Raw genomic sequence first — 17057 nt, 5'->3', positions numbered from 1 at the left:
TTCTACTGCAATTTGGACCTTTTGTGTAGGTCGTCCAAGGGTCTTCCATTGTTTAACTACATCATTCTAGCCTATGGCCGATTACCTCATAATGTCCTTGTCCTGATGATACATTATGGGGATACCGCTTTCATCCACAATGTTGTGGCTTTAATACTTGGTATGCCAAATCAGTACATTTTGACTTGGGCAGGTATACATTAAGATTATCCACAGAAGACGACTTGCCCATTTTGCAAATCCTCTAAAATAAGCATTTCAGGAAATAAGTAATTTGCAACACTATACTCCTTTTTTTTTGTTTTTTAAATGATAGCAGGCAGGTAGAGGAAACAAAACCGGCCTCCACAGAGGATCAGGTCACTTCGTAACGAAACCCATTTGTACCAGGTTACCTCGCGAAATATTTTGTTCTGAATATTCAATTCGATCAGATCAATGTTCCATGGTGTCCACATTACAGCACAAAAGGGCATCACCTTGATTAAGTGTCACCACATTTGAAAAATCACCTTGCAAAACACTTAAGCCAAGTTTAGCCCTCCAAATCCTTCACTACTATGATTTGATTAACCTTCCCATCATATGGGTGTTTATCAAATCACCATAATAAAAACCTTTGGCAGAGCTAAACCAGGCTGTGCAGTTTACATAGTCAAGAGTTTCATCATTTAATTTAACAATATATTGTGAAAGGACTTGCCATGAACTTACCACTCAATCTGTCCACACAACAGCATACATACAAAGATACTATTCTTTCCAGTGTAAGTTTTTTGTCTTTTAGGGACTGGAAATGCATCACTGCTGAAAATTCTTTAAAGACCCAAACACACCTGACATCTGAACGGATGGATTTTTTTGTCCTTTTCTTGAGTACCTATTTTTGTGTATCCACACTAATACTTTCACATGCAATCACAGCACTCCCACAGAAACCACTGCATATCACCTTATGCATTTCTTAAAATATATATGGTTGTATATTATAGATCTTCTTGAAACTGTAAGGACAGTGAAATTGCCCTAATACCTTCAGCACTTTTCACTCATCCGTTTCGAAAATATAACACTGAAAAAATTCCAAGCAAAACTTTTGATACACTGAAATTTAAACTCATTCTTTTTATTTTGAGAAAAAAATACTGTACAAGAGCAAATCTCTGTACAAAATACCATTTGTAAATGACACAATCTATACTTCATCACCATTTCTGGAATTCTGCACGCAACGATCGATGACACAACTGAAAGACTAGATCAGCACCATATCATTTGATTGGGTAATTAATTCCTCGATGCCAAACACAGGTCCTTGGATTGCAAGTCACCTTCGTTTCGCGCAAATATGAATGGTAAATATCTATATCCACTTTTAACATCCATGATTAACATACATATACTAAAATATTCACAAAATTCTACAATGTTATTGTCATGAAAATATTCAATCGTGAACATTGTGTCCGTGAGACGATCAATGGGTCGTGGTCCGCAGTGTTTATTTACAGATGAACTGACGTCAAGTAGCTGCCAAAAACTGGCCAACAATCTCAACTGGTCCTTTTTCAACTGTAGACAAAAGCCGCAAGCTGCTGTAGGTTCATCCCCTCTCTGGGCAGAACTCGTCTCAAGTCCTTGCACGTCAGCTGGGGATAAGGTATTTCTGATTCTGAGATCATTTGGGACGGTTTAGAACTAGAGTGACTGCTTTCCGTATGTACCACACAAATGCTCCCGTTTTCACCGAATCTGTACGAAACTTCTTTAGGATCAACCCATACTGTCAGTTCGTGAGGCAGTAAACTTCGCAACTGGCTCTCTGTCCACCCACAAGATTCACCAGCACTTCTCACAATTGGGTCCAGTTTGTGGTTAATTCTTATACACCTGAAACCACTTCCTTTGAAAGGCCTATCTGGAAACCAATGATCGACGTACTTCGTACACAGCATACTTTGCAACTTAGCGCTGAAGAAGTCCGCCATTTCTTGACTGACACCCTTGCCTTTCATCAAGGTGCAAAGAAAATCGCAAGCACTTTTCAGTTCTTCCTTCATTGTCGAAACACAAAAACATCGAAGTCAATAATACAAGAGTAGATCTGTCGTCCGGTACACAAAAAAGTCGCCCGTGAAAGACGATTTTCGTCTGCCAGCAGTTCTTGCAATTGACAGTTCACAAAATAAGTTCAGTATGGCGACGGGAGTTAACAATTTCACCGTTTATGTCGTTTCTTTCTGGGTTTCAGAAGCTCACCGATCGTTTCAAAAAGTTCATAAAATAGATGGCCACAGCCCTTGATACCTTAACTCTCCCTTTTCAAAACAACCAGGTGTTATGGCTTTCTCCCCACAAGCACAGAGCTTGACTCCCTTCTCCCTTCTCTGCCGAGCTTTGTTCCTTCCAATGGCAATGGCGTCTCTTCTTTGTGTATTTCTGTCCTATAATAGGTGCTGACGTCAGCAAGTGTCATGCGTCACTCATGAAGCGAACCAATGAAACGAGCATGCGTCACAAGCCGTCTGCCTTATATGGCATATCTATTTTTAGAATACGACCTACGTGACTGAGCAGGTGGAGGAAGCTGTCAAGCGGTCGTGTTTTCCAAAAGAAAGAGGTCAACCCAAATCAATGATACTGAATAAATTACTGGCAAGATATCAAACAATTTCTAGTCTTACGAATGTTTTCCAGATTCGTGCCAAAAAAAAAAAAAAATGATGATTATAAAAAAAAGATTACTGAGTGTCGTGGTCGTTGTGGTCCACTGAATCCAGATGACCCTAAAATATTGTTATTTCGCTTGTCACGTGGTCAGGCAAAAATCATAACAAAACGGGTGTCGATGCTTCCAGTAACATTAAAGGCTGGCATTACATCACCAAACTGAATGGATTGTCTTATAATCTAAAACTAGTACACACTCACATTGTAATCTACAATCGTCAGATGTGATTAAATTATACAATTGTAAGCAAATGCAAGTAAACAGACAACTTATCTGAGGGTCGATCTTTCATCGAAGCCTGTTGAAGTCCATGTCGTCAACTTCCAAGTTCATAACGATCGAAAACAACCACGACCTTAAAAATGAACATGTTTACCGTGACCAGTTGTTAACATTTATGTACATTTAATTTCATTAAATCCATTTTAATTCCTTCAAATCAAACTGCAGACATTTTTAATTACGGTACCCTACCTATGATTTAACATAAAATACTAACTCCATAGGTTATATAACTGTACTCTAAGATACGGAATATTTATATGTAATGCATACTTGTACTTCTAATCAAGAGATCATCCTGAGCAATAGCCAATTTCGACCTATGCATCACTTATACATAAATTATTCAGCCGTTGAACTAGGCAGAGGTAGAATGGCAGGAATACTGTTGTCAAAACGGAAAAAATTAAGTATTTATTACTTATCATCTTGTGTTAATATAGATACCAAGTCCCATTCACAGCTATCTGTGAATGGGACTAATTTTAATTTTGTGTGCAGCCAAACTATATTTGCATACAGCCGTGATTCAATAAGATAGGAGCCTGCATATATTCACGATAAAGAAATTTTAGGAGGATAAATGAGTTGAAAGTTCCTACCTTTATACACCTTTTAGTTTTTCTTTGTCAGCTTAATTTCAACTCATGAGTGTACCTTTACTTACCTATGCATGCAGTCTTTATTGATGTTTTTTGTGTGCTATAGCTTCAAAGGCAGTTATACATCAATGTTTTTTTTTATCAATATGCAGCACATGATTTATACAGACACACACACATATATATATATGTATATTTTTTTTCTAGAAGCATGCAAAAGAATGTGTAATATAAAGTTCATGTCCATTTCCCATGTAAGTGATATTATAATTAAAGAGGTCAGTATTATGTTTGAATGGCTGTGCTGAATTTATTAATAAATGATAATGACTCATGATTGGAGGCAGTCTCATTTAGGGCCTACATCAACACAGGACTGTACTTATATGCTTACATTTAGAGCCCATTCAGTGAAAAATTATTGGTATAGGTGTGTTTGTCACAGGTGGTGAAGCTATAAAATCCGAAGTTGCAAAAGTGAATTAAGAAATACATGTTTTATTCCATGTTTTATTGCATATACTTCACATTTAATGTAAATGATTTTATCCGTGGTGAGCATTATGCCTTTATACCGTGATCAGACAGAAATACCCACATATTTCTGTCTGAATATTGTGCAACATATTCTGAAAACCCATTCACAGTAAGGCAGCAAACCACATATTAAAACAAATATGGCCATTGAATATTAATGGGCCTAAGCCAGCTTGAATCGAATGGGAAGAGCATATAGGAGATGAGCTGGCTTTTCCTCCAATTCCGTGGCCTCGTGGGCTAACATAGAACACAGCTTAAGGTCATCTGAGCTTGTGCCAGTTGGGCCATGGGATTGTACATAAACCATACCCAAGCTGACTGTCATACGGACAGTGAAGCCTGAATAGCTTCCCTGTCAACCAACATACGGCGTTTCCGGGTCGTGTTCGGGAAATTTTTGGCCACCATTCTCAAAGCTTAGGTGCAAAATATACATCGAGCACATGATCCCAGCGAACTCTTCTGGGCCTATTATGAGCATGAAAACGGCAGCTGAATGTCACTGGATGTAAGTAATGTATTATCTTTTCTAATCGCTAATGACGAGCCATGTAGTCACGCTCTTTCCAAACTGAAAGTAAATAACGTAAGTCAACTGCCTCTGTTTTGGGCACAACTGTTCCACACAGCCACTGCTTTATTTTTAGACAATTCAAATGTGCATAAAACTTGAAAAGAAAACAGCATATTAAAAGTTTTGTTTTTGTGTATGAACTGTACAACTTTTTATTTACCTGTACACGTGTCATTAAAAAAACCCCAAAAAACAAAAGCAATCGCTCATCTTATAATTAAAAGGACTGAGAATAATGAAGTATATTAAATATATATAAACACATATTTTCTAACAGTAAAACTAACCCAGCACAGAGAAGTATTAGTGTGTTTTTTGTATGCACATCACTTCCTCAACATAATAACCTCACACAGATAATAAAATCACCCATTCATATGGTAAAAAAAATTTAGTTGACAGCTTCCAGTAGATTAATAATTGTGACCAAACTGCATTTCAGTCAAGAGATGGATACACAAAACTTAAAAAGAAACTTGATGCATGTGTTTGTTCACAAAAAGAAAAAAAATGCCTCTGATACATACATATGTCGCACACACAAAATTTCTGGATGCTTTAAATAAAATAAATTACTGTGTAAATATTTCAAATCTGGATTCTACTAGCTGTTCTGTAAAAGAAAAAAATCAGCCATTAAATCATAAGGCAGGAGTCAACAGAAAATAAAGGAAATATGACTCCTTTACAGGAAAGGCTTGTTTCACATCACCAAAATGCATCTGACAACTAGCATTATCTATGTTGAAAAAAAATGACCTGAAATCCTTGTCTGCTACCATGGGTTATGTTGGTAATGATGTTTCACTAAGCTGTCTCTGTAATACTGCTCAAGTGCATATTTTCAAGACTTATAAAAGAGACACCATGGAAGATCTCTAACTGTAATAATATACATAACATGTTTGCGTTATATATTAAAATACTTAAAACATGGAAATAAGGGCCCCTCTCAATATCAAAGAAAAACTTGTTTTTGTCAGCACTAAATACAAATAATTATTAGCCTATGGCTTAGGTTAGCAGAATAAATTTCATTCAAAACTTCGATCAAAATAGTGTAAAGCACACATTAGGCATTAGGCATGATTTACATCTTTGTTGAAAGAAGCAAAGGTTCAGCTGTGGAGTTAATGCTATACTGGTGCACTAAGTGTCACTGCTAGATGTCTAACCATAAGCCATGTAGTTGGCCAGACACTCGAAGCATCATGCAAGGATTATGTTAATGACAAAACGTAGACATTGGTTTTCAGCCATGGTGACTGTCCATGAATCAATGTGATATGTAGACAAAGTACTCAGTCTGGCTGACAAACATACAGGATCTAGATCTCTGCTGTCTCTTGTGTTTCTTAATTTGTGACAATTCTCTGAAGCCATATTTCTATTCCTTCATCATTTTCATGGCAACAGCTGTCTGTGCACTAAGCTGCTCCCTGCCTAAAAACACAGATCTATATATATATATGTCAATATAGCTGTGCCTCTTAAAACTGCTGGCTAGCGGTACCATATATGAAATTGTGAGAAAACTAAAAACATATCCTCCCAGCATACACAAATGAACACCAATGTTCAAAAGAGAGCATACTCAGGGAATACATTGTGCATAATCAAGCTTGCGCAACTGTGAGAACAAATGAAACCTGGCACAAGTAGTTTTAATCTTTCATGTGGTAAGTCTTGTTAATTGGTTCTAGTTGTATACAGTGCCTTAAGTGTTAATTTGCAAGTAATGTGAGTCCCATGCAGCTGCTGGTGCCTGCACATGATAACATAATACATTACCCTCCTACTGATGTCAAACTAGGAGATCACACACAACAGTTTGTATTAACATAATCCCCTTGAAATTCCCACCTTAAGGATGGACACCAAGGAGATTGACACTTAAAACTTTACAGAAAGTAGAAAAAAAGAGAGCATTTGTCCATATCTACAAATTAAAAGTTAAAATCCTTGGCTATAATTGGCAAAAGTTTTAAATTTATTAATTTTCACTGTTGTGTAATCATACTAAAACTACTTTGTGCTGATATATTTGTCAAATCATTTAATTGTAAAAATGCATAAATCACAATCTCACATCAGGGACAAAAGAAAAGGAAGATTTAAAAAACTAATTTCACTCATCGGAATGATAACCAAATAAATTTGTACAAAATGTTACTCTTGTTATTTGTAGGGCTTAAAACTAACGGACCATATACAGCCAGATGAGAATATATTTAGAGGAGTAAGAAAGCATGGATCCCTCTCAGCCATTTTTACTTGTGAGAGGCTCCCATTAGGCTTACGTGGGTTTAAACCTTTATCAACTTGGAAATAAGGAAGATGACAACAGACAACCCTTAGAGGCACACATAAGACACAGTTTTAAATGGAACTCTTTTGCGTCATCATTGATATCCTTTATTGAGAGGTCTCACTTCCCTGGCCAAAATAAGGATAAGAAATACCTAATTACATGACCTTACTTCAAAGAAAGATATTTTAAAATTATTTCCAAGGACCAGTCGACTAAATTTACAGGACACTATTAAAATACAGGCCGATCCCATCATTTTCTTCCACCTGAAAATTAACATTAACCACTGGTTTTCACATCTAACTATCACAATTACATGGGGAAAAAGTGACTGGTAAGCAATTATTTGTTCCAACAGTCATGAGTGAAGGAAACATTCTCCATGAAGGAAATAACTTAATTACCATAACACATGTATAATAATTCATGAGTAATTTTGGAAAGGTATACAGTTCTACTTATTTTCCAAGAACTCTACACACCAAGGTCATTCTTTACAAAGTATCATCACTTCATCATAATCTTCATCACAGACGTTATGACTTAATCAGAGTTTCCATTAACATGATTTTAATGTAAGTTGGCTCATAACAAAGACGTCACCAGACTAATGACCAACAGGTATATTAGGTGATTGCACAAGTCATCATGACACATGTATTTCTGTAAGAAATGCAGACTGAATCTAAAGTGGAATATATTTAATCAGTACATCCTTGATGCAATTGTTTCACCGCCAGATATCAAGGGGATCATAAGACCTTCCTAAAATTTGACTTTAATATAAACAGGCATGGTGATGCCAACAAAAAAAGGAAGCAAACTTCCAAACTGGTGGTGTTGCCATTGTAGCACTGCACTGTAGCATTAACAACAGAATGCCTCTTTATAACGCCAGATAAAATTGTATTAAAATAGTATTTCAATATGTTTGATTAAAATAAATCAATTCCCAGCAGGTTTACTTTGGGTATATTTACTCCAGTATTGCAGGAAAATGTTTCCAAATTGCTTACAGCTGGTTGAAAATGCATATATTTATGGCTGTGTGTACATTAAGGCAAAATAAAAATAAAAAATCTCCCAAATCAAGTGCAGAGAAAATAATTACTGTAATTTTTGTCACATAAAATGCCTCCTGGCTTCTTATATACATTTTATTAGCTTTTTTTAAAAAAAAAAAAATAAATGAACAATCAAAAGGTAGAGAAGGCCACTTACAAACTGCTGCCTAATGAGTCAAGATGAATACAGGTAGCACAATGATACTTGACAAACTGTTTCACAAGGTGATAAACATACATACTTATATATTACTCTACAAATGTGAACAAAATCTGTTCTAAACATGCCAAGAATCACACTCTAAGAACACAACTCCCTTGGAATATGCATAAAAATGGAATGATCCAAGTTACCACATTTGATGAATTTGGTACCATATAGTCTGAAAAATTGCAGTAAATATAGAACAGCACCATTATCAATACGAGATTCAGCGGTATATTCTTAAATACACGTAGTGGGATTTATCTTAGCACTTGGTTGGCAGTCTGGAAAGCAGTGTACATCTTGTCAGTCCACATTCTCACACACTGCATAAAAAGAAAAGGCAGACAGGTTTAAAATACTGAACTATGCTGTCATGAAAATTGGTCAATACTGGTCAGAGTTGCAAGGTTAATAGGGTATGCTATCTTGAAGCATTATAGGGTCATTTTTTAAACTCTGAGAAATTAATGACTTTGCAGATATCCTTGTGATATTTGAAAGAAGACTGGTCACTGAAGTCTTATTAAAAAAAGCCTCAAAATCAATACTATAGCAGCTTTAAATAGCTATATGAAATCCTTTTTTGGGACAAGATACACAACGGAACTGTATATTTACTCATAAACCCAAATATCACTATCATATTGGCAAATAATAGATTTCTGCTCTACTACTGCCACTGGGCACCTTACTAAGCTCCAATCAAGCAATGTATAAGCAGCTTTAATGTTAATCCAATCCTCTTCCCTAACGTCTGGATGTGTATAGGATGCAAATCAATTAACACATGGCCATACATAATTCGAGTGTTAGATCAGAACAAGTGGTGATGATTAAACAGCTATCGAACCAAATGTACAAATGATCTACAAATCTGCATTGGCTGTAATCCTTATTAACACGGCAGCATGTATGCTTGACATAAATTTTGTGGTAAATCATGCAAATATTAAAGGCATACCTCATAGGTAGGATCATATAAAAATTCTCACCTGAAGCCCATGATGAGTATAGTTACACAAGTGTTGCAGATTTCTTGTTTCCATCCTGGTCTGCATACCATTTTAACATCTCCTCGCTGAAGGCCTCCGCTAACGATTCACCTGCATCCAGGTGAAAACTGCTCTCTGGGGACTTAAAACGACCGCCAGGTTGGAAGTGATTGTCAACATGCTCACAGTCATCAGACCTGATGAGAAAGAGAAAATCCTTCATTAGCATTTCTTATCAAGTTTGTGAATAAACTACATGTACATGCATTTAGCTCTATGATATCAGGAGTCCTTACACAGAGTATTACAGCTCTTACAGTCTTTCTTAAAAATCATGCTGTCTTGTAGGATACTAGTACTATACAACCATATGTATCACAATATTTCTGTGTGGGGAAACTGCCACACTATATCTCATGACAGGTGTACAAGTGCAATTATTGCAGCATAAAAATCATAAACATATAATCTTTTGTTAACAGGCTACATTCACAAATCTGAAATTCAAAATAGGTACAGCCTGATGCAGTTGGAATCAATAACCCGACATGCTCCTGTTTAGTTTGAAAGCAGTAAACTAATCTGTGAGGATGACTAAATCAGGGGTAAGGCTATGGCATGAGATTTCAGCAAAAGACCTGCTTTATATCTGACAGGGTCTGAAGAGCTTCAGGCTTTGATCTTGTGAGCCCATGTGTTCCTGACAGGCAAGGCTTCTGGTAAGGTTTAATTTGCAGGAGATATTGAACTGTGTACAAGAACTTGGCCTTGTCCTCCTCTCCTCACACGGATTTTGGAGAAGAGCAAATTCACCACACTGATACTCTGTGGCAGCCAGTACGCTTACCATTCTCATAGAGTCTGCATGTGTATATACCCAGACTCAGTGGCCTTTCTACATGGGCAGCACAACATCACCTTGATACAGACAAATCTCTGCTAAGGGGTATTAAAGCCTATTAAACAAAGACCACATGTTACGCAATTAATGTGATTACACACGTAAGAATAGCCATCAATATGAACTTCCTGACAAGAGTTTGAACATTTCCTACTGAACTCTATTTGTGGGGCACATGTTAAGGATGTTTCTCCCTAACCAAGTGCTTGTGTCTGCATCCAGGCAGGATACAACTCATACATAACAGGAAACCTCTAAACTTCTGATTTCTGTGTGTCAATCGTTATTCTTCGTTTAAAACGAGCGAGAAATAATTCATGTGGGGAGCTGTATATATGTATATTGCATGTACCATTTAACCGTCCTCCAAACATCTTTTATATCCATGAATAACAAACAGCCCCAAGCCCTGCAATACACTCTGTGGCATTTTACAGAATAGCAAAGCACCCACTGTATTAACACTACATGTACATTAACATAGGCTTAAACCAAAACTGTGATACATAATAACACTTAGTGCACTATAGTGACACTGTTCTCCCAAAATGTGTTTGCCACATTTAAGAACAATGAGTAAAGCACAGCACACTAAAAATATCTATTCATGTGCTTTACACTGGCTATCATCCTGCACATTGTATTATAACCTTCATGCCTATATCCTGAGGCTGTAATATTTTCCCCTTATGACAAACTACATGAACCCGGACCCCCTAATCTCGCATGAGAGACATTAGTTTACTGTATCTATGTGTAGGCATGGGTCATATACATGTACATTAAGATGCATATGATAAAATGTACCTTTTTAATAACAACCCACACTCCAGGACCTGACTAGAATTGTTTTGTTAGTTTTGAAAAGATTACGAAGTTGATTTCAGTGAAATTCTATAATGCAATGTCTGCAATACAAGAAATGTTAAGAATGGTTTTACATTTTATAACAAATACATATCAACAAAAACGTGCTCAATGAGACAAAAAACCATGTAGGCATATTTTGACCATTAAACATATATGCTTCAGTTAACACCACACTGTGCTTATCACTATTGAAAATGTTCTCCCAAAATGTGCTTTCCAAATATATGAACAGTTAGTTAAGTATAGTAAACTAACAAAAAATCTATTCCATGCTTTCTTGGCAAGTACATGGCTTAAATCAAAATAAGGCACTACTGCAAAGTACTGAATTATATACACTTCCAAGCTGTTCCATTGACTGATGTTGACTGATGTTGTGCTATATGATAACTGTAATTCTTCAACCTTTTCGCATGTTTACAAGGTGTTTATTCAAGCATAGTTTTAAGGATTTATTCTGTTTAAACTAATAAGTCAATGCTTTTTGTGAAGCCCTGAAATTGGCCAAATCCAAACCAATTGGCGAAAAGGCTATTGGTTAAGAGGGTTCTTGACTTGATCGTCAGTGTCAGATTGCCTGAATTTCTCCACACATAAAAATACACTAGTACAGTAACTCTTCCTGACATAAATCATGCACGAACTTATTCAATGAGCCATGTTAACTACAACTAGAGTTCACTTTGTTTTCCTTTTCTCCTCATGACTCTCTTCTATGTATTGTTTTTTTTTTTTTTTTTGGATGCAATAGTGTTGAATTGGCATAAAATCACAAAATCAAGCACAGTGAGAGAATTAGTTAGGTATTAAATTAGCTATTACTGTCACAGATCCGTTTTATACTTAGGACTGACAAGCAGGTTAACTAATAGATCATGTCCTTTGATGAAGCTAAAATAAGTTGATGCAGAGTAACAAAGGACAGCATGCCTTAAACCAACTCACTCGTCCAGTAATCTTGAAAAACCTGATCGAAGAACAAAGAATAAATTGATCCGGTTTCTGGAAATTTTTCTTTTCTTTTGCTTGGTGGCAATGTATACAGGGCTCATTACATTGTAATGTATCAACCTGGCATGACTCTGAATAACATCACTACAAAGTGCTGCTTTTTGTTCTTGACAGGTCATTAAAACAAATAATCTACATTCTAACAACCTACAGTACAAAAGCAGTGCATATATGCACAAACCTTTATGGATATGCATCAGAGGCCACTTTCACGAAACTTCATAAGTCACATTTCTTGTACCTTCTTTCGTAAAAGATGTTGTCATGGTTAAAGTGTCAATAGGTGACGTCATTTACGAGAAAAGTTACGGCCCAACCTAACAATGTACCAGCTGTGATTTATGTGAAAATACAAAAACTACTGCAGACCGGAAATGTTTAGAATAAAAACTTGAGATTTTCATCAGGTTTGCAGTTTGAGAATGTTTCATTTTGATACCATATCTCGCTCTTGACACCTATCAGAAAATTTTACTCATTATTTTCTCAAACTTGTGGAACTTGTGGAAAAATGCATAAAACTGTAGTTTTTACTACAGTTAATGAAGGTGATGCTGATTTCAGACCAATATCCCAAAAACCTACAACAAATCAAATTTCTGGTCTGGTGTTAAAATTCCAGAAAAGCTGGTGATGTGATTAAATGAACATTAGATATTAGCGTTGACAGCGTTGCACAATTAGTACTACATACATAAACGACAGTAACTGATGGGCGAAACTTTACGTCATTTAAAATAGATGTGTATGAACACCATTCCTTGACTTTCATATATCAAACAAATCAAAGCATAATGTTTTTTTTTTCAATCTTCACCTAAAATTGCTTTAAGTACATATCTTGAACACAAGTCCCTAGAAGGTACATGTAATATATTGTCTGATAGAGAGAATAACTACATCTGATGTTTTTGTTCAGGAATGTTTTCTGATCAACATGTTTTTGGCCAACGATATGCTCAACATATCTTATATCTGAGGTGGGTAATCTGGCCATAGTCTTCAATGAAGTTTTATTTCACATGCCTGGGTAGATATATATTTAATGCAGAAAACCATCAGGTTTAAAAAATTCATTTCAAGTCTTCATTCCATGCACAGAAATGTAATCAGCAAGAATTCAGTTCAAATCTTCTGATAAGCATCTTGCACTGTGTAACCTGACATGGCACAGGGCATATTGCTTCCAACAATGTGCATGCATATCTTTTAACGCTGTTTGTGGTATCCTAGTATCATTCACAGACTTCCAAATCTTCCCATGCATGCTTCACTGGTTTTGTAGGTAAACATTGCCTGCAGGCAGATTTGAAACAGATACAATGTTTAATACAGCTTGCAGTGGTGTTATATATATATACATATATATATATATATATATATATATATATATATATATCTGTGTGTGTGCTTGAGCATCTGTTTCTCTGCTGCGCATTTTTAAAAACAATTAGTATTGTCTTTTAAAGAAGTGTTCAAAGTAAAGACACAGAAGAAGGATAAAAAAGAGAAGAGAAAAAAGTGAATACCACACAATCAAAAAGTTCTATTGTAGTGTCAACTTTATAAATATATGGTAACCTCACACCTAATATAGTATAATTTTTTTATGGTTTGGAGAAACTTGATAGGATTCTTTGCAATTGTGCAACCTTTCTTTAAAAAGGCGGCTTTACTTTTATTCCTGTGGTGTCGGCTGAAAGGATTGTTCCAAGTATGGGGGCTCATGGCCACGGGCGTTAGCACGCCAGCAGAGTGCAATGACCCAGGAGCCTCCCACCAATGCCTTTGCTGTGAGTTTCCCCCAGGCTCTGCCAGGTTTCCTTCCACCATAATGCTGGCAGCCATTGTACAAGTGACATATATTTGAGCACGGCATAAACACCAAACAAACAAATAAATCAAAACAAGTATAGCTATGTTAACAAAACCTCAGATGTGCCAGATTTACATTCAGCAATTACGTATGTACTGTGTATTGTGTTATCAAATAAGATTTGAACCATTCTTTATAAAAAAAAATTCATAATCTTAGTACATAGACTTCCTGAAACCATCATGGTGCTTGACATGCAGTGCCACTGTGTGAATACTTGCAGTCTGTGCCTGAAAAGGGACTCTTAGAATTTATTAAGCTGTTTACAGACCTTTCCAAAAAATAGGAAATAATTATGACCGTGATAATAGTTATTATCATTAAACCAGTATTATGTTCTCAGAACATGTATTCATCAAAACTCAGATAAACACCTGAAGGAACACCAGAAAGTAGTTTCAAATAAGTTGGTCTCCATATAGTTGTCAAACAAAGCAGAGCAAACAGTTTCAAATAAGCTTGATATTTTATAACTAATAAATTTTAAGCATAATTTATGAATTTAAAACTGCCAAATTCCCCCAGATACTCCTGTATCTTTATTAATATGCATCAGGGGCCACTTTCACGAAACTTCAGAAGTCACATTTCTCGTAACTTTTTTCGTAAAAGACATCAAGGCTAAAGTGTCATAAGGCGACATCATTTACGAGAAAAGCTTGATTTACAAAGTTTTGTCAAAGAGGGCCCAGTCTAACACTTAACCAGCTGTCATTTACATGTAACAACAAAAATCTAGTGCAGGCCAGAAATGTTTAGAATAAAAACTTAGATTTTCGTCAGGTTTGCAGTTTGTTTCAGATGTTTTATTTTGATGCTATATCTCGTTCTTGATTCCTATCAGAAAATTTTTCTCATTAATTCCTCAGACTTCTGGATTTTGTGGATAAATGCATAAAACTGTAGTCTTAGGTACCCCTACCAGTACAGTGTTACAACTACTGTAATTCTTCAAACGTTTTACATGTTTACAAGGTGTTTATTCAAGCATGTTCAAAACACATTATTCTGTGGAGACTGATAAAATTATACTTTTTGTGAAGCTCTGAAATTGGTCAACCAATGTAGGTTTACCTCCAAAATCAAATTAAAAATGTGCATAAATTGCACTGAAATTTGCTCCTTCATATGCTAAAAGGTTGAGGAATTAGGGTACATACATTTGACACAATCCTGCCTGCATTCTCTGTATAAAGGTGTTAAATGACAATACTAGTACAGTATCTTGTTTTCTTAGTTGTAATTCCAATTAATTCCAATAATTGCTGCACACATTTGATATGATCTTGCTTTCAGGGTTGTAGTATTCTCTTAGCTGTCACTCCAGTCAATTAACCCCAAGTAGTAATAAATCTTTCTTTAACTCTAACACCACAGGTAAAGTAAAGACATTTATTAGCCAGGCTAGCCACATCCACACAATCTTGAAATGTTTATCCAACACAAAATTAACAATTTTTGCAAGTCTGAGTGATAAAAACAAACCCACAAAGTGACAGATAAAATGCTGATGTTAGGTCTACACAGGGATATATTCTTATGGCAATTAGGGTACTCATCCAGACACTAAGTGAAAGAGCTCAGTGAGCTGTGAACAAGATACATCTAACATACCTGGCTATTTAAGACACCTATCAGCACAGATGGACAAAAAAACCTTGGGCTAAAACAACACACACACACCCTTAACATTCACATTATCTGGCTGAATAATTTCACAAAGGCAAAATTGTTTGCCATGATCATGAATAATGCAAAAGCAATTGTTAATCAAGCAATGAAATCAAAACAACACATCCTCAACCAGATCTTCAAGGTTACTTTGCATACAGAATGCAATAAACCTTATCCACTCAGATCTTTTCTGTCTGTGACTCAAAATCCAACCTATCATATCCTAATTAAAAGTCAAATTTCATCCTTTCCCAGGCCCCAAGGTTTGTAAATTATGCAGGTGTACACCTCATGAGACGTGACACAATTAAATGTCATCAGAGCTTATCAAGAGTTGCAGGGAAATGACAACTAGAAATCATAAAAGTCAAAACATCCTAAAGCTTCATGAAAACACTGAAAATATATCATGGACTTCTGATTTTCTTTGTTTCTCTTACCAGACACAAGCAAGAATATGCATTCATAAACTTTATGAACTCTTTGTTTGGGCAAAGGTTAAATTATTCAGGCAAGGTAGAACCTTTATCTGCCCCCAGCAACAGAGGGGTATTTTAGGGAGCCAATCAGAATTGCAGGAGGGTTCAGGTTAAGGATGGTCAGTCAGGTTCCTGGTGTTTACAAACACAAGTCCTGACCATGTGACTCGCCTATGGGCACTGGACAAACACCTGGGCTGACACCAATCATGTCCCAGACTACTACCCCCTCCCCATGGGCAGTCAGATACCAGCTGATGGAATTTTGACCACATCCCCCTCCTAGCCTGCAACCCTTTCCCACTCCACATAGATCCCATCTCAATCCTAACCTACCTTTCTGTCTACCTTCACAACACTTTAAGTCAGCTTGCTTTCTTTACGGGTCCAGCTGGAGGCATGTTTGTACAAGTCGGCTTAGGTTTGTTATTGGTCTTCCATTTAGAAAACTTACTCCCCCTGACGTCAGACTAAATTCTATCAGGGAAAGCCATCGTGGCTTTTTCCTGGACATTCACACACTTAAAGTTTATTCATACACATGTTTATTGATTTGTAAGCTCCATGAAATGTTTTTTTATTCATTTCAATGCTTTATTATGAAGAGAAAATTAGATTACCGGTTTGTAAAAAGTGTACTTTTTCAGTTATACATGAGGGCACTAATATGTGAAACGTGTAAAAGGTTGCATAATAAACAAAGGACCTTTCTTTTCAGAACTATTGTGCCCATGTAGTGACTGATTAAAAAGATTTAAAGCTCACTAACTACACAATCAGTCTTGAAGCTTTTCATGAAAATTTCCATGAACAATATTTAAAAAAAAAACAAAAACTTACAGGCAGAATGTAATTTTAGTAAAAACAAAAATCAAATGGAATCTTGATGAATGAAACTTTATAAAAGTGTATATGCTAAAAAGTGACGATTTAATTTAAGGC

At 36.1% G+C, this 17057-nt stretch overlaps 2 protein-coding genes across 2 annotated transcripts in view; both read right to left on the bottom strand.

Annotated features, from left to right (window-relative positions):
- Nucleotides 1–1568: 1568 nt before the first annotated feature.
- LOC135470994 (protein BTG2-like) lies at nucleotides 1569–2060 on the bottom strand. Its single transcript, XM_064750044.1, has one exon. The coding sequence runs from the start codon at nucleotides 2058–2060 to the stop codon at nucleotides 1569–1571; it is 492 nt and encodes a 163-aa protein (XP_064606114.1).
- A 2707-nt stretch (nucleotides 2061–4767) lies between these two features.
- The window catches only part of LOC135470993 (FERM domain-containing protein 4B-like), a 74368-nt gene continuing 62078 nt past the window's right edge, over nucleotides 4768–17057 (bottom strand). The window contains 2 exon segments of the mRNA XM_064750042.1: nucleotides 4768–8635; nucleotides 9305–9501. The gene's annotated coding sequence lies outside the window, so the exon portion shown is untranslated.

This window comes from Liolophura sinensis, chromosome 7 (genome assembly GCF_032854445.1).
Source record: "Liolophura sinensis isolate JHLJ2023 chromosome 7, CUHK_Ljap_v2, whole genome shotgun sequence".
NCBI lineage: Eukaryota > Metazoa > Mollusca > Polyplacophora > Chitonida > Chitonidae > Liolophura > Liolophura sinensis.
The sequence above is the reverse complement of the archived record's forward strand: the minus strand, read 5'-3'. Positions and strand labels throughout refer to the sequence as shown.

What these genes read in the sequence shown, in the direction of transcription:
- LOC135470994 (XM_064750044.1), bottom strand. Translation starts at nt 2,060, where the DNA reads ATGAAGGAAGAACTGAAAAGTGCTTGCGATTTTCTTTGCACCTTGATG.